General features: G+C 32.7%; 3 protein-coding genes across 3 annotated transcripts; 2 read left to right on the top strand and 1 right to left on the bottom strand.

Moving 5' to 3' along the window:
• Positions 4,932–6,511, top strand: LOC109336749 (E3 ubiquitin-protein ligase ATL6). The gene has a single exon (XM_019573546.1). The coding sequence runs from the start codon at positions 5,033–5,035 to the stop codon at positions 6,164–6,166; it is 1,134 nt and encodes a 377-aa protein (XP_019429091.1). The 5' UTR covers positions 4,932–5,032; the 3' UTR covers positions 6,167–6,511.
• Positions 15,017–18,742, top strand: LOC109335970 (DNA excision repair protein ERCC-1). Its single transcript, XM_019572264.1, has 9 exons — positions 15,017–15,291; positions 15,367–15,466; positions 15,570–15,673; positions 16,735–16,834; positions 16,958–17,034; positions 17,474–17,573; positions 17,721–17,792; positions 17,888–17,956; positions 18,102–18,742. Exons 1-9 carry the CDS (start codon positions 15,050–15,052, stop codon positions 18,414–18,416), a joined length of 1,179 nt encoding a protein of 392 aa, XP_019427809.1. The 5' UTR covers positions 15,017–15,049; the 3' UTR covers positions 18,417–18,742.
• LOC109335969 (probable serine/threonine-protein kinase PBL7) lies at positions 19,294–23,116 on the bottom strand. The gene is made up of 6 exons (XM_019572263.1): positions 22,520–23,116; positions 22,039–22,283; positions 20,944–21,329; positions 20,392–20,524; positions 20,120–20,209; positions 19,294–19,904 (listed from the first exon to the last, which is right to left on the bottom strand). The coding sequence occupies exons 1-6, from the start codon at positions 22,803–22,805 to the stop codon at positions 19,737–19,739; spliced, it is 1,308 nt and encodes a 435-aa protein (XP_019427808.1). The 5' UTR covers positions 22,806–23,116; the 3' UTR covers positions 19,294–19,736.

Raw genomic sequence — 26,027 nt, 5'->3', positions numbered from 1 at the left:
ATATGTCGATGATATGATCATTACTGGTGATGATGTTGATGGGATTACAAAGTTGAAGACGCAACTAGCAGAACAATTTGAGATGAAGGATTTAGGTACTCTTACATATTTCTTGGGAATTGAAGTAGCCTCATCTCCTAGGGGTTATCTTCTTTCCCAATCGAAATATATTGCTGATATTCTTGACCTGGTTAGTCTCTCTGACACTAAAGCTGTTGACAGTCCTCTTGAGACTAATGCTAGATATACATCTTCTGATGGTGTTCCTCTCTCTGAACCTACTCTATATCGCACTCTTGTTGGTAGTTTGGTGTCTGACCATTACCAGACCTAATATTGCTTATGCAGTGCACATTGTTAGCAAGTTTATGAATTCTCCTACTAATGTTCATTGGGCAGCTGTTCTTCGGATCCTTCGTTATCATCGAGGCACTCAGTTTTAGAGTCTTCTTTTCTCTTCAACTTCTTCCTTGACATTGTCTGCTTATTCAGATGCTGATTGGGCTGGGGATCCTACTGATCGCAAGTCTACTACAGGTTTCTATATCTTTCTAGGAGATTCTCTCATATCTTGGAAGAGTAAGAAGCAGGATGTTATTTCTCACTCTTCTACAGAGGCTGAGTATCGTGCTATGGCAACCACCACTGCTGAAATAGTTTGGTTGCGTTGGTTACTTGCTTCTTTGGGTGTTGATCAACCTGAACCCACTCCCATGTACTGTGACAATAAGAGTGCTATTCAAATCGCTCATAACTCTGTCTTTCATGAGCGTACTAAACACATTGAGATTGTCACATGTCACCACTTCCAACATGACACCATCACCTTACCCTTCATTTCTTCTTCATTGCAGATTGTTGATTTGTTTACCAAACCTCATTCTACTCAACGTTTTCGTTTCTTGACTAACAAACTCTCGATGCTTTCGATTAACGCATCTTGAGTTTGAGGGGGAATGTTAAATGTATTTTAGTTATTAGTAAATGGTAGTCTTGTCTTTTCTAGCTTCCTATATGTATTGGCCCTTTGGCCTTATCTCTTCATTAATCTCATATTGCATTTCTCTCATTTCTCTCTTCTTCTTCTCCTCTCCCTTCTCTCTTCCTATGCAGCTGATCTAACAATATTTACCTTGTTTTGTCAATATTTAGGGTCTTGAATTGAGATATGATCAGCAAAAGATATTTTGGGTGAAGATTGATCGAACACATTGAATATTTGTTGTAAAGATTTAGGTGTGAAGGAATCTGGTTTAGAAGTCAAAACACCTAACTTTAACATAATATCATATCACTCATTTTGTTAAAGTTAGCATACACTAAGTAATAGATGAACTAACATGATTAAGAACTTTAAAAGTTGAAGACTTAAATAATAATTTATACTTATTAGGAAATAAATTGTTCTTCACCAAAAACTTGAGAGAACAAAATGATTTTTTATTTATTACTAAATCATTTCACCTTGAAAACAATATTAAATAGTTAACCCGAAAATCCTATTTAGTGAGCATATTAAGTAGTTTTATTTGTGTGCATAATAGAAATTTTCCTTTTATTCGCTGACCAAAGATTAAAAAGAGTAAGAGTGCGTGCGTAAACGCAAATTAAATTAAAACGAAAAAATGTAATTAAACATGTATTTTGTATAGATTCATTTTTAGATTATAATATATGGGATTATAAACTAAAGTAATAATTAACTCATCAAAATTGAAGATTTTATTTTTTATTTCCTTTTCTTGGGTTGTAATCTCTTTATTTCTTCATAAACTAAACTTAGTACGAAACTGGTTTAGTTTGCCAAAAGATCCCATCAAACATGCACTACAATGGAACATCTATAGTAGTCACCCGTTCACCCCAATTTTTTTGGCAATGTAGTAATCCTCTAATCTATTTATAAGATATTTTGCACTAAATTTTTGTTAATCTTTTTAATGAAATGTTATAATATTATAATCTTACTTACTTACTTATTAATAATGATAAGGACAACCATTAAGTGTAGAAATAAAGTTAGGTTGTCTATCATAACCTCCATAACATTGTAGAGTTAAACTTTTATAATAAATAAATCTGACTCGCACTAATCAAAAAAAAATTATTTAATCTAAATAGGTTAGATATATGTTTTGTTTTAAAAGTCTATTTTGGCTTATTGACCAACCTATATAATTTGACTATACATTTCTATTAATTATTTTGTATAATATATATAATAAATAAAAGTATATAAATCAATTAAATATTGGAAATTTGAGAAGTTAGATTTGTCAATTAAAATTTAAGTCTGACCTTACTTAAAATAGGCCTATTAACATAATTAAAATTTTATTGAACTATTTAAATATCTTATGTCAAATTAGACTTTCAAATATACTACAACATTATACTAAACTTTTAAACAGCTTATACTGATGTCTAAAAAAACTTGTACTTACAAATAGGTTAAGTTTAGATTACACTATGTTAAACAAGTGGTGCATGTATAAGCCCAGATTTGGCTTGACATTTTTCCATCCTTTGATAAAAAATAGAGAAATCAAGATATACAGTACTTTAATATGAGTAAAATGAATAAAAATATAATAAATTTCTATAAAGATAATGTATCTTGTAATACAACTCATCATGTCTTATATACCCTGTGATGATATTTTTCAAATATTTTTAATTAACTTTTTCTATTATAAGCTTACCCTAATTTAATATTTACTCTTAATAAATTATATTATTAAAAATAACAAAAATGTATAATCTAATTTATTTTAAAAATAATAAAATCTTATAAAAGAATCATAAGGTTTTTTATATGATATCTTAGTACGGACGACAATGAGTTTGAATGGATTTGGATAGTACACTATCCAAACCCATGCAGGTATCTATTGAGCTTGCTACCTATAGGTCCTTGGGTATCTAACGTTTTCATGGATACCCAGAAATTCAAAAAATATTAAAAAATTCCAAACAATTCATACATTTATGCATATATTCTCTACAATCACTAATAAATTATTCGTACATTTGCATATGGCAATATTTTTTCTCATGCTTGACAACACATATTTGACTTCCATTAAATATGAACATGATATGATAAATGAATACAAAAAGTGCACGAGGCAATTTATGTGTACATATTAATATAAATGTGCACAAAAAATACATGTGTTTGGTATATTATAAAAAACCTGCAATGAAAAAGAAATGTGAATATTAGGAAATGTATACAATTAGTTCGATATGTATAAATAGTAGAATAAATAAGATATACTTACTTATTTATAGGTTTTGAAAAACTTCTCTTAATGCAACATTTATTGAAGTGTTAGTTGGTTTTCCATCACTCTCATTTATCAATATCTTTAGTCCTTCCATTTTCTAACTTCTTAAAAAATCGAACATACGATTATGCATAGCTGAAAACAGGTTTAGATAAGTATAAACCAATAATCTCTTGTGATTGATCTTGTGGCTTGTTGATTGTTATAACATATGAAATGATAAACGAAAATTGTCTTCTTGTTAGTTTGAAGAGCCAAGGTGGTTGCGATGAGACAAATTCATTCATGGTATGCATAAAATCTTGCCACATTTTTACCAGTTATTATACTTACTTCAATAACATGGTTTTACAAATTGTTGACTATCATTCTTGTTCCATTGCATAGACTTTTTGATTGATCTAGATTTTTCAAAAGCATTACTCGAGTCCCAATTTTCAGTTTGATCTTATGGTTTAGTAGACCTGAAGTTCTAAGAGAATTTTAAAAACTCAAGAGTCACTCATTTCAAAACCTAGTTTTTTGATCTGTTAATAGAATTTGAACTCATCAAGTGCATTTACATAGAGATTGTTAATATTTTAGTAGTGACATACATTTTTATTCAAAAAATTTGACATTGAAAAGTATACCTGAAATGAATGAGAGAACGTAATCATTTATTTCATCAAATGTTTCAAATGTGGAATTTTAAGATGATAGAATTCTCAATTAAAAGTGACCCATTTATTTAAAAGTTTGTTAAATTATTTAAATATCTTAAATTATATTAAACTTTTAAATAAACTAAAATGATAAACTAAACTTTTAAACAAATTAGACTAATATCAGAACAAACATAAACGTACAAATGTTAATTTAGATTACAATATATTAAACAAGTCATGCATTAATAAACCAAGATTTGGCTAGACACTTTTTCATCCAATAAAAAATAGAGAATTCAAGACATACAATGCTTTAATATAAGTAAAATGGAAAAATATAATAAATTTCTAAAAAGATAAAGTCTCTAATAATATAACTCATCATATCTTTATATACTATCTGATAATATTTTTAATTAAATTTTATATTATAAACACCCTAATTTATTATTTACTCTTAATCAATGATATTATTAAAAACTAACTGACGCTGGTTCAAGTGGTACATGCTTGATTCCTCCTAAGTAAGGTCTCGGGTTCGAGTCTTGTGGAGTAAAAAATGTCTAATGGGAGAGTTAGCCCCACATACCTGTGGATGTTCTCGGCTAGGAAGGATTGCCTACAGTGCGAGGATACCTGTGGAAAACAAAAAAAATGATATTATTGAGATAACAAAAATATATAATTTAGGTTTTTTTACTAAAGTGTTTTATAAAATCTTAAAAGTTTTTTATATTATATGTAATTTTAAAAAATAATAAAATCTTATTAAAGAACCATAAAGTTTTTTTATATGGTATCTTAGACTAAAATTATAGATGATAGTAAAAATTATACCGAGTAGTAGTAGTACCTAAAGACGAAGGTTCTGCGGCAGTAAATTGGTCCACGTGGTACACCGTCTCTGACCAATCTCTACTTCAACATTATTATGCCACAACATATTGCTGACCTCACCATCTTGAAGTACACGACACCGAAACTCACTTTCCCATTCAAGATCCTTACACCACTGCCCCATTTATAAACTCCCTCGCGATCCCTCGTTTCTCTAATCGCTTCCATTACCTAGTCCACAACACACAACAACACGCTATGAAGAACATAAATCACTCGAGCTATGAAAGTGGAAGCAGAACCATCATCCTCTGTTTTCTCTTCCTTCTTTTCACACCCCTTAATCTAGCACAGACACAAACCCAAACCACAACAAACAACCAAAACGACAATTATTACAACCGTTTTAGTCCCTCCTTGGCTATTATAATTGTAGTCCTCGTTGCCGCGCTTTTTCTAATGGGATTCTTCTCAATCTACGTTCGTAACTGCGCTGATTCACCTTCCAGCAGTGTCCGTAATAACGGTAACGGAGGACGATCCCGTAGAGGGAACCGTGGCCTCGACCCTTCTGTGATTGAAACATTTCCTACACTTGAATACTCAGCGGTGAAAATGCACAAGATTGGAAAGGGTGCTCTTGAATGCGCTGTTTGTCTTTGCGAATTTGAAGACGCTGAAACGCTGCGTTTGATCCCTGTATGTGACCATGTGTTTCACCCTGAGTGCATAGATGAGTGGTTAGCCTCTCATACTACATGCCCTGTGTGTAGAGCCAACCTCGCTCTTCAACCGGGCGAGCTGGTTCAAGGTATCCCAATTACGATAGGTGAACCGGGAGATATTGAAGCGCAGAACGAACTGGTTCAAACAGCACCGGAACAGCAAGCTGAGGAAAAAAATGAACATCCGGAAGTTGTTTTATTGAACCCAACGCTGAACCGGAATCGGATCAGAGGATCCCGGTCGAGCCGAAAGAATAGATTCCCCCGTTCTCACTCGACCGGGCATTCTCTGATCCAGCCGGGTGAAAACACGGAACGGTTCACCTTAAGACTACCTGTGGAAGTAAGAGAGAAGATATTGCAAAACCCTGAATTGCATAGAGCAAGAAGTATGGTTATGTTGCCAAGAGAAGGTAGTACAAGGCAAGGTTATCGAACCGGAGCTGGTGAGGGAAGTAGTAGAGGAAGATATTCGAGACGGTTGGACCGGGGTTTTAAATCAGACCGGTGGGTTTTCACCATGGCGCCACCGTTCCTAGTTAGGGCGTCATCGATTAGGTCCCCAAGAGTTACTAATAACGCCACTGCAGTCAACTCAGCTGCGCTTCCGCCATTGCCACCGCTGCCACAGCCGGCTGCCGTTGGTTCTGCTCGCTTTCCGGTTTAATGCGCTGTGTTTAGATCTACCACCCATACTTCAAATTCAAAGTTTCTATGCATTTTATTTTATTTTATTTTTTTGTTGGCGACGATTTTGTTTTCACCTTCAAATTTGTAAGATTTGTATAGTTTATCGCTTTATGATATTAGTTTTGTAAGATGAAGATTAGTAATTTCTGAATCATTACACATTGATAATCTATTCATGAATACAGTCCAGGGGGAAATAATAATAATGGGTTGCGTGGAGAACATTTGCAATAGGAATATAAAATTATTGGCCTTTATTATGTCGTTGGGTTACTTGCCACTTATTCATTTTCCATTTCCCACAAGTTTTTTCTTCTGTGAACAGATAGAAAAGTTGCCACCTGCATTGAATTTTTTGTAAGTAGCTTTCACACGTTCATTAGTCATTTCCCTCTTGTACCACTTTTGTGCAAGTAAACGTGCCCATTTAAAACCATGTTGTTTCCTCTTTGGTATTTGGATATGACTGTACAGGGGCTGGTTCTGGATCTGGAAAGGTTAATTTGTGCACTTTTAGTCATTTCACTAAATTGTTTAAGTTGGATAAAGATCTGACTACTTCATTTTTAAATTCTGTTTTAGTTTAATCAAGATCTGAATCATCTTACCTTTTTTTACCTAAAGAATTAGAATGATAAAGTCATCCAAGGGTGAAGTCATTGGATCCATGTTCTTGCATAAGTACAAATAAAGAAATTTTGTTTAAACATCAACATTTGAATATGCACTATTTTTAAAATACATAAAAAGTAAAGGAACATCAATCAAATGAAATGTATAATGAAGATTATCTTCCAAAATGTGTATTCAATTATGTCTCATTTAATGAAATTTTGATATCAACTAAAAAATTGAGTATTAAAAAACAAATGTAAAGTGGTATGTGAATTTTTATTAGAGAAAAATGCATGCATTAAAATAAAGGAGTTTTATAAAATTTCATTACATCATACATCATTAATATTTTGTCATCATAATTCATGAAAATAATAATATAAATAAATAATGATATTGACTATATTTAAATATTATATGATAAATTTTGATTGAATATAACATGATGGGGACATGGTTCTTTTGTTGTTGGGAACCGTAAACTTTCATTCTGAATGTACCTTCATTTTGATCATCTGATATGAATAGAACAATTACGAGGAAGATCTTCTAAAGGTGTAGCTTGGCTTCAACTAAAGACTACCACTGTTCAGTATACGATCAGTATCACTACGAGAATCGATGAATGAGCTGGCAAATATATCATTTGACTTTTTTAACCACTTAATTAATCAAATTATTACATTTCAAAAAACAAAAACGGAATATCCTGTCCTTCCTCCACCGTTTCCTTTCGTGACCTTCTTTCATCATTCCTCGCCGTTTTCTCCTTCATCTGGCTCTCACGACTCACACATCCTCTCCAAGCTCCATTCAACAGGAAACAACTATGCAGGTACTTTATGCCTATGACTATCTATATGTAAGTTATTAGTTGTTGCATGTTCCCTGAATTATTTTCTATTTTACTGGATCTTAGCCTTCATTTAAAAGGTAGGAATAGAAGAGAAAGAGATTGGGAGGAGAAATGTCATTTTTCTCTCATTTTGGTTTAGAAGACAGTTTGAGGTGAGAGAAAAAAAGAAGGCCCCACAATATCTCTTTCTCTTCCCAAGTGCGGAGAAAATGCGATGGGAAGAAAGATATAGATTTATTGTCCGAAACTGTGTGTCAAACCATGTTTTGCACCAATAATATACAAATAAAAAACAAAAAATAATGAATATTTAATTTTTTTAATAGACATTAAATATTTTCATTGATCATCGACTTGGGTTGAAACTTGAAACATAATTTTGGACAATAAATCATTATCCAGTGAAGAGTAAGGGAGAAAAATCACTTATTTCTCTTCTTTTTCTATACAACCAAACAATACTAAAATTCACTATATTTCTCATATTTTTCTTATCTCTTTCTCTCTTTCTAACATATTTCTCTCTTCTTATTTTTTTATCTCAACCAATATTAGTGTCTATCACGACCGCAATATTGTGGTGACGGCCACAAACACGTCACACTATAATTGTGGTGTAAAATTGAACGAGACTGCAATGTAACTCATTTGATCACAATGTAAAAGAATAGATATCAAAAATATTTTTTACTCATAAAACAATTTATAGTATTTTATACCACAATCTGTATAACAACGATTCCGATGACCAAAATCACTTTAACCACACTCAGGACTACACCCACAATTTAAAACATTATTATATTACCTTAATCTAAAGAGTACGGTTTAACAAATATACTATTACACCCAACTAAACAAAATAAATTTGAAAACATGAAAATCACCATTTAAACTTTGTTCATGAAACAACTCTACAAAATCATTACGGAGTGAATAAGCTATAAACTACATGATAAGTTTAAGTCAATACGACCTCAACATTAATTACTAAATACCAAAAACCCTCCTTTGAAAGAAGAGAAAAAAACAATTCTTATATTCTGTTTTGTGCACAAAGTTCTCTTCACGCAACATATTACAAGTCATTGATGTTACACTTCACATAATTTAATCCAGTAAATATTTAAAAGGGTTATTCATTTCAACACCTTTCTAGAAACTTTGACTTGGAAACTGGCATTAAAGTGGTGGCTTCCGGTCAGGAATGGGCGTGGAAGCTGCATCTGAGAATGATTTATTTGACTTGGCCTCCGGAAGACTTGAATTTAGCCTGAAACTCGTACACAAATTTTCAACTGAATATATAAATATAGCTCCACCTAATATAGGAATGGAATCTAGCCTTAGAAGACTGGATAATTCAATAGTTTTTTTGGGTAGAAAAATACATGGCAATAGAATTTGATGAGCAATTCATATGACTCGGTATGAGGCAGGAATTCATTTGCAAATTAAGTGCAATGAAAAGTTTTCTTTTTATTGTTCCCATCATCCACACAAGTGATAGGACAATCATGATCGAGAAAAAATTGATTTTCTTAACTATATCAAACTCCCTGCTTCCATATTTTTTGAGTTATAATGAAATTGAGTTTTATTCTCTCAAGATATTATATATCATTCATGTGTTGTTAATCGACAAATTTGAATATAAAGTAATGTGGATGAATAATAGATAATTTTAATAAGAATAAGTAATCGTGTAATTGAATCAAAATTAATTATTAAGTATTATAGGGTATTTAAATTTTGAATCGAGATTTGAAAAGTAAAAATGGAATACTGATTTGAACTTCATGACTTATAAATTTTTAACTATGCCAAACATGCTAAAAAATTCAGAGGTATATTTGAAAATTCAATTCCAATTGTAATTTTTTATTACTCTACCAAACCAAACACGCACCAAATGGCAATAAACATATCTACTTAGATACTTCAATATTTAACTTATAGGTGACATCAAGTTTGTAAATATAGAATAAAATTAAGGATGAAATATTTATATATCCACAATGTGTTTTTATACTGTCAACAAATTATTTATTATTAATTAATTATTATTAACTCTCAAATAAAAGTAGTGTTGATAGTACATAAATTTTAAACTCTAAAATTAAAGTCTCATAAAAGATAGTATTTTCTTGGCTTTTATAATGAATAGCATAGGAGAGTATTGTCTATAGTGGATCACGGCCAAGGCTTTTGCTAAAATTTCGTCATCATGACATTGCGCATGGCGTTGCATATAAATAGCAATACCATAGTGGATTAGTGGTTGACAAAAAATTAATTAGAAAAAATAATGTGTAGTTCGGAAAAAAAACTGCAATGGAGAAAAACTGCATTTCAAAAAATAAAATTAACAGAACATTCGGATCATGCAATTTACTAAATATATTATATGGAAGGTAATAACTTTTAATAAAATTAAAAGTTAATTAGAAATTATAGAATAAATATTAGTTTTAAAATAGAATAATATAGCAATTAAGAAAATAAGAAAAAGGAAACCATATTGACGACAACGGGAAGGTGAGTGCAGACAACAACGGCGTAGACATAAGGTAGTTGTAGATTATAAGGTGATAAAGAGGAGGAACGAGATTCTTCAAAAATAAAAAGGAGTTAGGGTTTAACTCAAAATTAGGAAACCTGACCCACTATTTATTTCAACAACCCTATACCAAGAAAAGTTCATTTACCCTGAATTTTGCTTTTTCCGCCATGACACTTCCATTATCATACTGCTAGGGCGCTATTTTAGTGTAGATGATAGACAAAGCCATATAACATATTTTTTGAAATAGGTAATGACAGTTGGTTGGAAAACGCCATCAACATTCACCATTATGTCATCAACATTCACATTATTTTTTTTTTACTTTTACAAAGCTCTTCTCTCTGGAGAAAAGTAAGAGAAATATAACTTAAATTACACATATATCATTTTAATTATAATGAAATTACACTTTTACCGTTAAAAATAAGTGAAAAATATGTAACTGTCTCTCCATTTCATTAATGAAGAGGATCCTTACTCGCATGGAAAGAGATTTTTGAGGCGTTTCTAAAATCTAACCTACTGAAAGGGTGAGTGAATGTGAGAGAAAAAAATGAATCTTATATGACTTTTAAATTTTACTCCTTTAGTCTGTTGCATTAAAAAAATGAATATATAAGATTAAATATAATCATTATAACTTAAATTAGGTGTAAATAAGTGTCTTTTATATATATATATATATATATATATATATATTATTTTCTAATGCTTGTAATCTATTATTTTTCATTTTGTTTGGTCCTATTCCTAGTCCATGGAAGCACTCCAGGATATTGCCCCCTGCAAGTAGCTGTGAATGCATTTTGTAAAGAGATTCTACCAACCCCATGATCGCGTTTACCATTACTTTCTGTTAGTGTTAGGGGAAGACCTAACTGGGCTTGTCACTTTACATATTTCTACACTTTTCCGTTTAAGTTAACGATGTGTAAACCATTCATTTGAGTGGTTCTTCTGAAAAGTTTGGGGATTTTATTAAAGTGGAAAGGTAGGGAAATATTTTAATGATGGGCCTTTTGCCAAATCCTCCACATTTAAATCTGAATATAGATGGATTTTTGTAACTTATTCCATACAGTTTAATTCCAATTTAGTAATATTTATGTTTTTTGGTAAACTTTTTCTGTTGATATTTTTTATTAAATCTTTTTATCACACAGTTTGCCCAAAAGAGCAGATTTTGTTGTCGGTTGCATATATTAACTTAAGAAGAATGAACAAGTGTCACTCCTCTCAAGTATTGAAGAGAAATGATTTTTTCCTTTATATTTTAAAGATAAAAGTTTAATCTTATTCTAAATAAAAAATATAAACATCATTATATGTTATTTTTTATTTACTTTTTTCACATTACTTCTTTATTTATTAACGAAGAAGAATCTCATTAGAAAATAATATACCAATACGATATATTATGTTATATATATATATATATATATTTTTTTTTTTTCCTGTTAAATTTGAATCTCCCGTACTTGGGTTCCCTACCTACCCTAATTAAGTTGCTTATATGTAAAAGTTTCAATAAAAGTGGTTACAGGTTCTAGCTACCGAAACTGCCAAGTGAGACACTGCAGGCACAGCAAACCAGACTTTAAAACCTTGCGCCACTTGTGGGAAACCAAATCTAATAGAAGCATTAGTATTAATATGTGAACTCTAGTGCTTTAATAACATTATTTAATTCTGGGATATTGCACGACTACTGAGTAGGTGAATGTTGATGGTTCCCTTTTCCTAAGTTTTAATTGGCATGCTTTCATTGTCAACTTTAATTGGAAATTACATTAGTTATTATATTGGCACAGATACTGAAGAATTAGAAATCTTTTAATGTTAATGAATTCATTTTATTCTTCATGCTTGGTTGTTTAGTTACATTCATTAGATTCACCTAGAATTCTTGTTATATTCTAGTATTCATATTAGTTAAATACTGGCTAACTTATCTTATCAGACAAATAAGATTCGACCTATGTGGTTGTCGATCATGCTCGAATGACCGACCTAACTAAGGGAAATAACAATGATGACTAGACATTGCCTAGTAAATACCTGTAAAACCACATACATATGTTACATGATTAACTCGCCGCCTAAACATGGTTCACACTACTACAACGCTGAACACATTGTCTGAACATTGTGAGCTACTCTATGTCATGCAACAAGGACAAGACTAATATAAATCTACAAGAGCATAAACATGCGTCAAACCGACCACCATGAATAAAAGATGTACTAGCCAGAACAAAGACACAACAAAGACATCTGACATGGATAAAACAATCCACACCTGTCCAAACAAATATGATATGATAATTTGTCATGATTAAAGCATCTCATTGTAGAACATACAACACACAACCTCTATAGAGGGGAATTGAGGGAAGTCCACACTTTCACTTATTCTTTTGCATCATCATACTCCTACTCTACCATCTCTCAATCTATATTTCCATTTATAGTTATTGAATGTCAAAATGTCTTTTTAGGTAGTCATCCAGCAACCTAAGACTGACTCTTGCCTGAATTCAATACACATGTCTTCACTCTAGCCCTACCTCCTCTTCCTACAAAAACAATTCTCAATTAATTTGTCTTCTCAACATAAGCTAGCAATCAAGATATATTCATCTTAATTTCAAAGTTTCCAACTACTTTTGTGCCCTTCCACTAGTACTAGTATTATAGGAGAACACGAATTTGGCACATCAGTTGATTACACAACACATAGTATCCCAATTTCAGATTGCACCTACCTGCCGCTGAACTATTAGTGCAGTTGTCTTCAAATGGCGGTTTTTTCTTCTACTAGACGTGGTGGACACCTATACTTTGATTTATCAATCAGCAAATATAAAATAATTGGGTCAGCCGCACGGACAGAGATCCTATGTCTCATACCTTATCTCCAAACTCTGCCTCGGTGCAATCAACTTTGAATAAGTAATATAAAAATGTATCATTTTGTTTTAAAAAAATTTCTATTTATTTATGTGTCAATTTTTAATAGGTAAGAACATAGAATTGGGACAGATGATCTTGTTCCAGCCGCACATATAATTCCTCAATGTACGGAAGCATTATAGTTTAAGTTGGGTGCACATATCTATCATGCAAATTACACTATTAGTTTCATGTATGATTGACTAAAAAAATTAATTATTAAATATTTTTTTAATGAATCAAATTTCATAACATATAAAGTAATACAAATTACTAGAGAAAAGATATGATCCCCAAATTATGTGTTGAAATAATAGGTTTTATAATAAATTCAGCTATATAAGTGTGATCCTTATCCGTAACAACTAACATGGGCTCCGCTCCCAGAGTATGAAAATATATTTTTTATACTACCAAGGGTATCATTTACTCTTTTGGGATTCGTGCTGCTCTCTCAACAAATGTCCATCTCGTAGGAATCAAACTCTTGACTTTGGTGATCTAGTGAGGCCTTACACCATTAGACCAATGCCCTTATTAGTAGAGTATTCGGAGTATCTGATACAAAGGGAATGAAACGAAGGTACATGTCTGATAGCTGAGGGGGTTAATCTGAAGGTGCTCTCTTTGTTGAATATTAGGACTTTAGACCCCATCAAAGATAGCTCAACTAACTACAAGGGAACTTTTGCACTTTGCACGCTACCTTTCTTTTCCCCTATTCTTCTTTTGCACAAAGAAAGAAAAGCTTCCACATTCTCCAAAGAGGATAGGAACAAATGTAAATAGAACTAGAATCGAATCCACTTGACAAAAGATTGAATAAACCCGCACTTGCTGTTTCTATGAACATATTTTAATAAATAAAACATGGGATTTTCTAAAGCAGGCTCACATAATAATATTGGAATATTTTATACGTGTTGATAGACATGCTAGGAAAAACCCAATAAAATATAAGTTGACATTCATATTTATAGTTCCATGGGAATTTTAAATGGAGTCTTTGCTGGTATTTTTCTATAGACAGTTGTTTTTAATGAAGGAAGTGAACTTGCATGAATTTGAAGTTTGAATTAGATGCTCAACTTAAAATTTGAGTGTTAAATGCAACATAATACAACTATCAATGCTCTTAACTTATCACAATTCAAATCATAATTTTCAAGACTCTATCTTAATATTCTAGTGAGACCCACTGGAATTGATTATTCACCTTGTTATGTTATATCATTAATTCATGAGTATAAGATGAGTACAACGATAGTGTAAAGATTTATCTACGGTCAATGTATTGTTTATCAATTATTTGTATTATTTTTACTTAAAAGTCAACGATGATTACAAATTAATAGTGAATGATGCAATGATAATGTAAAAAATTCTTACACATTGAGTATACATATTTTTTACTTTCAATATTTTTTGAAACATTTATCAATATTATATTAATGATTCAAAGTGGTAATGATAAAATATAAAATATTGAGTATGGGTCACAAAGTAATATTAGTGTGAGAAACAATTAAAATTCAAAGATGTGGACGAGGATAACACCCATTATCCCACAATTGTGATCTACTCATTGTCGCACTTTATTAATGATAAAAAAACACAAATAATTACTATTTGATTTACTAATTTTTTTTAATCAATGAGATAGAATGGTGTGATGAATCTCATACATTAACATTGGTAATAAGAAGTTGCAAGAGCCGAGTCCAAACGGGTCAAAACAAAGAACGGGCCTACGAAAGGCTTAGATCCTCGCAACCAGGCCCAATAATCTAACGAGCCCATTTGAAACAGAAGCCAGTAGAGATACTCAATCTTAATAACTGCATCAAATTGAAGAAGAGAAAGAAAGCAAGATGGAGAAGGAAGAAGAGAGCAATAGAAATAAGAAGAAGCAAGTAATTACAATACCTTCATATGAAGAAGTAGTTGCAAGTTCACTATCGAAATCAACTCCTCCCTCTCTCTTCGTTCCTTCTCAGTCTCAAACGCAAACATTCTCAGAAGCTTTTTCGTTTCTCAAATCCTCCGAGTTCTACTCTCCGCCACCACCTCCACCTCCTACCACCACCGCTCCTTCACCTTCTTCTTTATCAAGGTATACTTTCATTTCTGCTTCTAAATTTGTTTTATAACGAATAATTGTTAATTAATCAATTCATTTTGGAATTAGGGAAAGTGCACCGTCTTCAACGTCCACTTCATCTGCTTCCGCGGTTCCTGCACCTTCATCCTCTCAAAATCGCAATGCAATCCTTGTCAGTAACAGACAGGTATAATCAAATCACTATCATTTACTTTATTTCTTATATTACTATTATTATTGTTGTTGTTGTTATCTGAAATTGAAATTAATTTTGTTATCGGTTCTTGTAGAAAGGAAATCCGTTGCTCAAACACATTAGGAATGTTAAATGGATATTTGCTGATGTTGTTTGTGATTACTTGCTTGGCCAAAGCTCTTGTGCTCTATATATCAGGTTCTTTTTCAACTTGCTTTTCCCCCCCTAATAAACTAATACACATGGTGTCGCAGTGCATTTACTATTTCACTCATTTCTTTCAAGGGTTAAATGGACACTTGAATACCTGGTTACATATCTTCCATATTTTTGGACCACATACTATGAATCACAAAATTCCAAAATAGCGACATGGATGATTCATAAGTACTTTAGGGAACATTAGGATACTTCTAGCTTTATTTAACAGTTTTTTTCACTTTAGTTTTGCTATTTTTTATTCAATTATAGATAGAAACGCCATAGTAATTACTAATTAGATCATTGCTAGCATTTTATTATGATTAAAATGTCCTATGCTGACTTTTAAAACATTGTTTCTCTCTTTTAATAAGATTTGTGCTTTTATGTCGACCTTATACTGAATTTATAGTCGTGCCATGTCCTATAGTTTTTTCAATTTGAAATTTCGTTATGCCTTGTGATATTGTATTTGTGTCCTGTGTCTCATTGATGCTTCCCGGAGCACATAACTTGCTGAAGTAATGTTCTTTTATTATTTATCTAAGTTTCATTGGTTAAAATGTTTTTGGCTAATATATTGGACCACTTGTTGATTTTTCATATCATATTGCCAATCAACAATGGATTTCCTCATGGTATACTCTGTCAGTATCGTTTTGGCATATATATGGAATAATTATCTTTGAGTTCTTGTAATTAGAACATATATATTTGTATATTTAGTAAATGAACTATGTTACACTACTTGAAACCTTCAGGTTTATCATCATGCTGTATAACTTGTTTTCACTTTCCGTGTTTCTATTATTATGGTTATGTGAAAAAGGATGATCCTCTGCGCAACGGTAAGGTTGTTTGCCTTCTGACCTGGAGGTCATAGGTTCAAATCCTTGAAACAACCTGATCGTTTAAGAGGTTAAGGCTGCGTACATCTACTCTCTACACACACCACTTGGTGGGAGCCTCGTGCAGTGGGACTCCCTTTTTATTAGATGTGTAAATGGGTTAAATATTGTTTATGCATCAACCTGACTGAAGGGGATGGTTTGATGCAGCCTTCGGTATCATCTGCTGCATCCAGACTACTTATATTACAGAATAAGGGAGTTGCAGAAGAATTTCAAGCTTCGTGTAGTTTTATGCCATGTCGATGTGGTCAGACCCCTGTTATATAATTCTTCAAACCCTCTAGTAGCATCTATTTTGGTTTATGTTCATTAATGTTTCCATTGTCTACATGAAGTGACATTTTCCTTATTTATTTCTTATTGGTCGCAGGAGGATGTGAAAAAGCCTCTACTAGAAGTTACAAAAACAGCTCTGCTTCATGAATGTACCCTCTTATGTGCATGGAGGTGAAATCGAGACTCCTTTTTACTGCTTGTGAAGTGCTTATTGAAGATGTAATTTTCCTCAACTCTTAGGAGTGTGAGAATGCTGCCATTATAACTCTAATAAAGTTAAAAAAATTGACGCTATAAAACCTTTTATTAAGGATTAAAGTTTGTGCAGAAACTTAATGAAGAATGTTTATGCAATTAGCTATTTTTTCCTTTTCTTTTCTTGTTTTAAGTGACATAGTTATAGAAAAAAATGTACCTCTTTAAAGGAGAAAAGCTTACTGTTGTTTCTTGTGGAACAATGGAACTTTTGTTTCAGCAGAATTTGTACCATTTAACGGAGCTTGGGATTACTGTTCGTGTATATAAATTTCAATATCTATAGTTGCATCAAGCAAGATTCCTCTTATCTGTCTAATTGATGTTGTGTCATTCCATTCTTCTGTTGTTGTAGCTTGGAGGAATGTGGCCGTTACTTGGAGACCATAAAAGTCTATGAAAACAAGCCTGCAGACATTATTCAAGGCCAAATGGATACAGATTATCTATCACGTGTATGCTTATGATTTTTGGTCTACAAATTAATTTATTATAGGTTTCAGTACTTTCAATAACAACATATTAGGGATGCAGTTCTTATGTTGATTAAGTTCTGTGCATGGTCATCAAATTGGCTGAAGCTATTTTACTTTCAACTGTAGCTAACACATGCTCTTACGACGGTTCGCCATGTTAACAAGACTGATGTTGTCACTCTTGGTACTACATTTGGGGTATGCATGTCATTACTTTATTACGCATGTAATGACTGATTTTATTCACAAAACACTTCCATCAAGCTGAGTTTTTTTCCTTTTACTGTCTTCAGTCTCTATCTCACATTATGGGTGCATCTATGGAAGATCTAGCTCGTTGCCCTGGCATAGGAGAGAGAAAGGTATACTTCTGGCCCGGAATGTGAGTTAGGGCAATGATTTGTGCTTATTTTCTTGTGGATGTGGCTGGATGAATTGGTGCCCAGTGCCACTGCCCGCAGTGGTAGTAACCATAAAAACTGAATATTCTGTACACTCTGTTATCAGGTCAAGCGCTTGTGGGACACATTCCATGAACCTTTTAAGCGTGTGGAATCCAGTAGGCAACCTATTCCAGAGACTGCTGTCCAGAACAAGCCAGCTAGTCCAGATACATCAATCAGGAACGATGCTGAATCTTCCTTCGTCAATGAAGACAAGCAAAAGGATGTAGAAGATGTGAGCAAACGTAGGAAGAAGGAACCTGAAATTTCCGTGAAATCTGCCCTCTCTGTGGCTTTTGCCAAATATTCCAACAGACATGGAAAGAGGAACATCACTTCACAAGTCGAGGAAAATGGAGAGCCAGAAGCTGAAACATAAAATTACTATTAAGTTTTTTGCTGATTTGTTAATTTTTCCTTGAGCAAGGCATTCACGTAAAGAAAACCAACATGGAACTCTTCTTTGGTTTAGAAGCAGTATGGGCTCCTTTAAATTTTATTGATTCTGGAACTTGCCCTTCCCCGCACATATATTGGGGCAGTGTTGGAGTTGTATAGGTTTATGCTGATCCAGACTCAGATTTCAGAGTGAGATTCTGAAGATTTAAATTTAAATACTGGTTACTGTGTAATAACTTTGTAACTTTGTTAGCAAACGACAATAAAAAATGTATTACTACCTGGCTGAGGCATTTATGATCTCTATCTCATAGGTTACTTGTGCTCATATTTTGGATATTTCATATCTCCATTACATTAAGAAATATACATGGGACGTGGTAAAGGGTAATAATTTCACGTCATTCAGAGTTTTGGCTCCTCCTCTGTTTGGTCTTCCTTATAAATTTATCTATCTTGAATCTGAGGGTTGGTTGCCAGGATCATTTTGCTTGATGTTTTTATCCTGGAAATATCTATTGAAATGGCCTGTAGCGGTCCCTGTTGTGCTTTCAAGCTTTTTGGGGAATCCCTCACATCCAGCCAAGGAAATAGTGAGACAGAACTCCAAACAGGTCAGCATTATTCGGTTATATGCATATTTGTGTGTTAGTATCTCTCCTTATAGATAAAGTGGATCAGTTTTCCTTATAGCTGTCCAATTGCCTCTTATGAGCTAATGTCTTAAAAGTGAGCTCTTTGCCAGCTACAAAGAAACTATAAACTATTGCTCTCCTATGTGGAGGTGAAAACTTGTATTCTATGTCATTTTCCGGTGGCCAAAAGTGATTCAGTTTGATTTGGTATTAAGCTTCATCTCATTACAGAAGAAAAGTTCTACTCGCATTAGCTATGCCCACTTAACCTTAAATAACTGCATGTTCCTCTTCAGTCTGTACGATGTATTTAGCAACTTTGTCATAACAAAGACAATGTAAAAAGGAGTTGATAATTTTATATTTAGGGATAAGAAAATGAAAACAAATTAAAACAGTCTATAGAATGCAATTGATTTTGTCTTTATTGGTCCTCTTGGCAGATTTAGAAACTTTTTTTTATTTGTTTTGCATTTCTCTTTCTTTTTTCAACTGTTGAAGGCAGCAGGGGTAACAGAATTCAACTGTTCAAAGTTGCCTATTTGATGATGCCCCTATCAAGTATGAAACTGCATCCCCACTATCTCATTATAAGAATGAAAAGCACTTGCTTCTAAGGCAGCTGCTTCTGCTATTCTCAAGCAAGTCATTGAAGAAACATGCACCTAATGACTGGGACTAGGACTAGGTGTTTGTCTTTGAAATCTCAGGGAACTTGATGAGCCAAGAGAAGATGGGTTCCTAACAAGTGGTATTAGTGATTGTGCGACATCTGTCATGAGGGGCCTGTAATCAGCTTCTGGCTGTATGCACATTGCTGCAATGGCAGCTACCTGTAAACCCCATAGTAGCAAAAAGAAAATGGTTAGTTAATAAGAATAGTATGAGTAGTCTATTTTTTGATAGGCAGAGTTCTATTTTCTTTCTTTTTTTAAAGGGGAAGGGGGAGATCGAGGTTTATTGCCAGACGCTGGCACTTAATGTCATGCAGCTCTTAGTCATCAAGGATAATATAAGTGAAACAATCACTAATCAAACCAATTTTCACCTGAATTAAATCCTTCTTAGAGTACTGTCCACGTAGAGCTGGATCAACCATTTCCACCACCTTTTCTCTGTTTGTTAACCTTGGAAGAGCCTGACAAATGACAGAGATCATTTTACAAAAATAAGAACATGATTCATGTTTGAGAATGGTGATTGTTATAGCTGTTAAGGGTTAGCCTCCTCATAACATTCTGGAGGAAATGCTTGGTATTTTTATCTTTAATTTAAACAGAATCTTTTTGAAAGTGAAATGGGCGAGTGCTGGTTACTGACCCAAGCTACAAGGACATGCTCTCCTGGGGCTCGCTTAATATCAACTGGAACACGTCCCGTTAGCAGTTCCAGAAGAACCACACCATAGCTGTAAACATCTGACTTTGTAGTAAGTTTGCCTGTGGATGCATACCTACATATCATGTCCAAAATTCAAGGGACAAGTTATACATCTAGTGAAGTAAACTAAATAATGAATGGCGTGCAACATGAAATTTATGTCTTACATGAAAGACCATCATATTTAAAAAATTATTACAGCCTGCTTGATAGGGACTTGACTATGACTATTTGCATGCATCATTTTTTAACATTGCAATTTATATAGCAGGATAAGGTAGGGTGTTTTAGGATATAAGATATTTTGTCCAGTATCACAATCTTGTGCCATGATTTTGATTGATCAATTGATTTAAATGTTCAATATTTAATAATCAGTAATAATATTTCTTGATCAATGAAAAATCACGACTCATTTGTTGAACATTTTATGAACTAGATCTTATCCCATGTTTCACAATTCAAGATGAGATGGGGTACTGGTATAGTTACTCTGGTGCCAAATATCCAGTGGTCCCTAACACACGGGTGGAAACCTGGCCGTTCATCTTCTCTGATCCCATCTTTACCAATCCAAAATCTGACACCTTGGCACGGAAATTATGGTCCAGTAGAACGTTGTTACTTTTGAAGTCTCGGTGGATTACAGGTGAAACAGCATGTTCATGCAGAAGCTCCAATGCCCTGGCACAATCAAGGGCTATCCTCAGCCGGGCCCACCAATCCAACGGTTGAGTTTGATTGTTGGAGGAGTGAATATAGTTATGGAGTGTGCCATTGGGCAAGTATTCAAATATCAATAGCCTGTGGTTATGGTCAGCACAATAGCCAAGTAATTCCACCAAATAAGGAGAGTGTAAGCGGCTTAGGAGATCAACCTGCAATAAATACAGAGGAAGAAATGAATACATTATCATTCAGACCCATGTGCTTGACTGATAGAAAGATATGGGGCTTCCATTCCAATTTTCGTGGTCCCAATTTTCATAGTCCCAATTTTGATTGCAAAACGCCGAAGAATTCTTTTTAAAATTAAAGTTAACTGAAATTGTCTTTACTTGCAGTATTTTTAAGGCTTAGGAATAAATTAATAAGATTATGATTAAATAGTAGTATCTAGCATTCGATGATTTGATAACTTGACCTGTTCATGTTATGATGAATTATTTCCATTGTTGAAAATATTCTTTGCAGATTTGAAGATGCTAATTAAGAATATTTTATGTAGTATATCACTAACAAATACCATTGCTCAAGTCAAATGTGATGCCATAAGCTATATAGATGTCAGAGTATATTAAGGATGTCATCAATGTCATGTGATATGTTGTAAAAGTCTTCTGTCATTTAAATAACTTGTTTCTTGTGTCTCTCTTTTTGTTCTTAGTTTTAGTTTCCTTAATAGAAGCTTTCCACTTAAGAAAAGGACAAACAATGTCTCTGAACAAAATGCATCTAATACAAGGGAAAGAAAGGAGACACCGAAATAGAGAAAGAGCAAGTAAACAACAAGAGATATTAAATCATTGCCTACCAAAAACAAAAACAGAGAGATATAGTATCATTAAATGAAGCTCACTCACTTACCTCTGTTCTGAAGGCACGCTCACCTTGTTTACCTTCTCTGCTCAACAATTTAATTGCTGCCAAAGTGCCATCACTTAGGACCCCTTTATACATCAAACCAAACCCTCCATTACCAATCACTTTTGCTTCACTGAATCCATCTGTGGCCACTTCTAGTTCCTTGTATGTGAAAACTTGGACCCCCCTAAATTTAGGTACTGGCGTCCTGTTTAAATTTCCACCATGAAGACACCCTCTTTTCACATCTGAAATTAATATGTCCAAGCATTAAAAGGTTAGCTTCTGAAATATTAAGCCCCTATCCTTACATTTAAGGACAAGTTTCAATTATAGTTGAAGAAAATTATATAGTATACTGGTGACAAATTTATGTAATGATCTGCATAAAGGGTTAATTCATAGAGAAAATTAAAACCATATTTGCATATATAGTATATGTTAGACAAATTAATAAACTGTTACATAGATTGCTACTAGTTACCTGGGCTAGAAGTGAAGGTTAAGGTTGTTGAAGCAATGAGCTTGCTGCTTGTGTCATGTAGCACTCTACTCTTATCTTTGCAAGTTTCATTCTTGGTAGAAGATTTTTGCCGACGGAGCAAGAATATGACCAGAAAAATGGTAAGTAGGATTGTAACTGTGGTGACTGTTGTGATAGTTATGACAATGGTTTTGGTGGGGAAATGGCCATGGTGATGGTTATGGTTTTCCGAATGCGAGTGTTGTCGTGTGTAAGTATGGTTCTCTGTAGTAGTATCGACTTCCATGAGTGAAAAGGAAAAGAAGGTTGTAATGAGAAGGAAGAGAAAAGAGGGTGAGGCAGAGGAGTTTTGTTTATAGTAAACAATGAAGGTGCAAATTACTGTTTATTAGTTTTGAGCTTCCTTTCCTAGGAGGGTAGGGTCATCCTTTCCCTCTCTTTCTCGTGAATAAATAATCAAGTGGTTTTGGTGCACTTCATTTGTCTCTTCTTCTAAGGAATTGTCTCTTTCTTTGTGTTAGAAAATCTTTTAAGTTTTTGCACCAACTTTGGATCATGTTTTCCTTCTAATAATTTCCTAATCATAGGTCATCTGCAACGAAACCAAATTGCATATATAGCATGTCCTTTTCTCAGTCTTGTTTTTTTGTTAAAGAAAACAAAAAGATAATTTGTGCTTTTGGTTTATCAGTAAGCATGGATATGATATTGCTATTGTTATTGCTGCTGGATAAATAAGCTAGGCAACTGAGCCATCTAACAAGTTGGCATTTTCATCAGTCACCACCTATAATAATAATACTTCCTGGTCATGCATAAGCATAACTCAAAATGGGAGAATTCAATGCTTAAGTGTGTGCATGCTTTCTGATCTAGTAAACATTTTCCACTGTATCTTTCTACTTGGTATGTTTACTATTCATTTTGGTCCTGAAGGTTGCAGAAGAAAAGATAAAAACAATTGCTTCAGTATACGGTGAAAACAACATTGTTTTCAATGTTTCCTCCATAAAAGTGAATATATATAAAGTAACTGCTGAATAGAACTATATAAACTAGCTAATACCTCCAAAGTAAGACACAGAAGCTAACTCTTTTTCCTTTGCTCTTTTAGTTTCAGCAAAATTTGTTTGGATTCCAGTAATATTAATAAATCCTAGAAGAAAAGTTAGAAAACATGCAAGCCGATGTCACATGAATAAATCAGAAACAAAAAATATAAAATTTTAAATACATTTATTGATAATACATCCACCCTACTAAGACTTTATTAAGTGGAAGTATCATACACTATATTGTCCCAAAAGAAAGGGAATTGCTATCTAAATAGAAACAACATACCACTCTAACCTATCAACAACAACATAACAAGATAACTTAGCATAACATGCAATCTCACATAATTGAAAATGAATTGTAGTCATCATAATAACATTGAGAACTGGATTAGGAATTTATGTATTCCTTTTATTCAGATAAACTTTTAGTTAATTATGTTTGAGTATAATATATGTATTATTAATGTGAAATTTTGAAGAATCAATGATGATAAAATATAAATAAATAATAAATAATACAGTAACAGTGTATAAAAGTTATATACTACCAGTACATGCATTTTTATGATTATACTTTTAAGTGAACTTTATTCATGAGATTAGGAGGTGATGGAGACATGATTTTGAGAAAAACTCCTTTACTATAATCTGTAATATAAAGTATGTAAATATGAAAAAAGGAAAACGTATATATGTGTTTAACATTATTGTGAAGTAACTAACGACGTGCAAATGAGGGAATTAATACTTAGTAGCAACAAGAAGTCATACCCCTGTCTGTCACGGAAGTATGCCAATCATATGGCTCGAAATCACATGCTTCTCATCCTCCATAAAGTTAAGTCATTCATGACCACAAAAACAAAATATGCTCAAACTTTCAAAAATTATTGCTAATGTTGTTCAAATAATGCCAATTTTGACAATAAATCTGTATAACCATTGACTTTTGTATAAGTTTTATACATACATATAAAGATAAAATATGTAAAATAAGTAAAGATAGATAGATGCAGTTAAAATTAAAATATACAAATAGCATTACTTATGCATGTCGATATCAATTCACAGAGTCAGTTATGATACTTATTAGTAGCTACAAAACTGGTTGACACAAGTTATGTCTAACGATTATGTAACAAAGAAATTCATTTAAAAAAAGAGAAATAATTGTATAAATGCAATGCACACAAAGTAGGTGCCTTTGGTCAATTATGTCATTGTACTGGATTAATACAAGTTCGTAAAAGCGTCTCAATAATAATTGCTACAAAAATTGATCAATTGGTTGTTCCTCACCTTGCTCCCACCTTATTTTAGATGCAATAAAAATGTTATTTTGATAATTAATATATATTAATTTGTATTTATTATTTATTTTTAGAATGAGTATTTTGAGATGCGTGTAAAAATAAAAGATAATAAATATAAAATAGACATAACAATTTATTAGGAGTAAAGTTGTAGAATTTGTTGTGTATATACATTACTCTAATAACTAATTGCTACTTTTCCCTCATACTATTCTCATTATCTGTGAAGGTTGTCCTTATCTTGTTTCAGCTATGGACAAAGCATGTCAATGAAATTAATAGAAGTAACTACATGAATGATGAAGCTACCCACCTGGACTGTACCATCATAATAAAGGAAACACTGTTTCAATGTTATCTCAGTTATCACATTTTTGGCAGATGTAAAACTATGAAGTTTAGGTGACGTATAGCCTTGCTTTCAGCCACCAATATTGGAGTTACAAGAATTTACTAAAAGAACAATAATTTACTCTATATGATAAATAATATTTCTAATATATTTGGAAGTTAAATTTAGGAGGAGTAAGAAAGGAAACTCATATATTTCATTTTAAAATAAAAGATAAATATTTTGTTTATTAAAATAAGCAAAGAATGATAAGATAGTCAGTAAAATTTATAATTTTATTCTTTTCATTTAAAAAATACTTAAATAAGAGAAAAAATATAATTAATATTTATGTTGTTGCCACATATGTAATTTTTCTATCAATAAAATATTGGTCTAGTGGTGTAAGACTCTGCTAGATTTGATCAAAATGTCATGAGTTCAATTCCTATGAGTGACACTTGTTCGGAGGATCAATCATACCTAACAAAAGAAATTAGTTACTTACTCTTATAGTGATTACTCCTATAGTGATGGGATATACTTGGTAGCACAAAAAATGTAATTTCTCTAAAGAAAAATTAATCCAATCAAAATCATTTCATTATGGTAAAATGTGGTCCTAATTAGTAGGTAAATTGAAGAATTTTCACGGAGAAGAATATTCAATGAGAGATAATAACAAGTGGATAGAAGCCCACATCAATGGATCAATAATTTCTCTGACCTGGTTTGGACTATGACAGCCATTAAGACCCATTCTTGCTATAAGGTCAGTCTTTGACTCCTTGTTGTTCTCTCAACTG

Source organism: Lupinus angustifolius, chromosome LG20 (assembly GCF_001865875.1).
Source record: "Lupinus angustifolius cultivar Tanjil chromosome LG20, LupAngTanjil_v1.0, whole genome shotgun sequence".
Taxonomy (NCBI): domain Eukaryota; kingdom Viridiplantae; phylum Streptophyta; class Magnoliopsida; order Fabales; family Fabaceae; genus Lupinus; species Lupinus angustifolius.
This window is presented reverse-complemented; position numbering and strand designations above follow the sequence as displayed.

Coding starts and splice junctions, on each gene's coding strand:
- LOC109335970 (XM_019572264.1), top strand. CDS start 15,050: ATGGAGAAGGAAGAAGAGAGCAATAGAAATAAGAAGAAGCAAGTAATT. Junction 15,674..16,734: donor TCTTGTGCTCTATATATCAG/GTTCTTTTTCAA, acceptor GGTTTGATGCAG/CCTTCGGTATCATCTGCTGC. Junction 17,793..17,887: donor CTCTTGGTACTACATTTGGG/GTATGCATGTCA, acceptor TACTGTCTTCAG/TCTCTATCTCACATTATGGG.
- LOC109335969 (XM_019572263.1), bottom strand. CDS start 22,805: ATGGAAGTCGATACTACTACAGAGAACCATACTTACACACGACAACAC. Junction 21,330..22,038: donor AGCGTGCCTTCAGAACAGAG/GTAAGTGAGTGA, acceptor TATTTATTGCAG/GTTGATCTCCTAAGCCGCTT. Junction 20,210..20,391: donor AGCATGTCCTTGTAGCTTGG/GTCAGTAACCAG, acceptor GTCATTTGTCAG/GCTCTTCCAAGGTTAACAAA.
- LOC109336749 (XM_019573546.1), top strand. CDS start 5,033: ATGAAGAACATAAATCACTCGAGCTATGAAAGTGGAAGCAGAACCATC.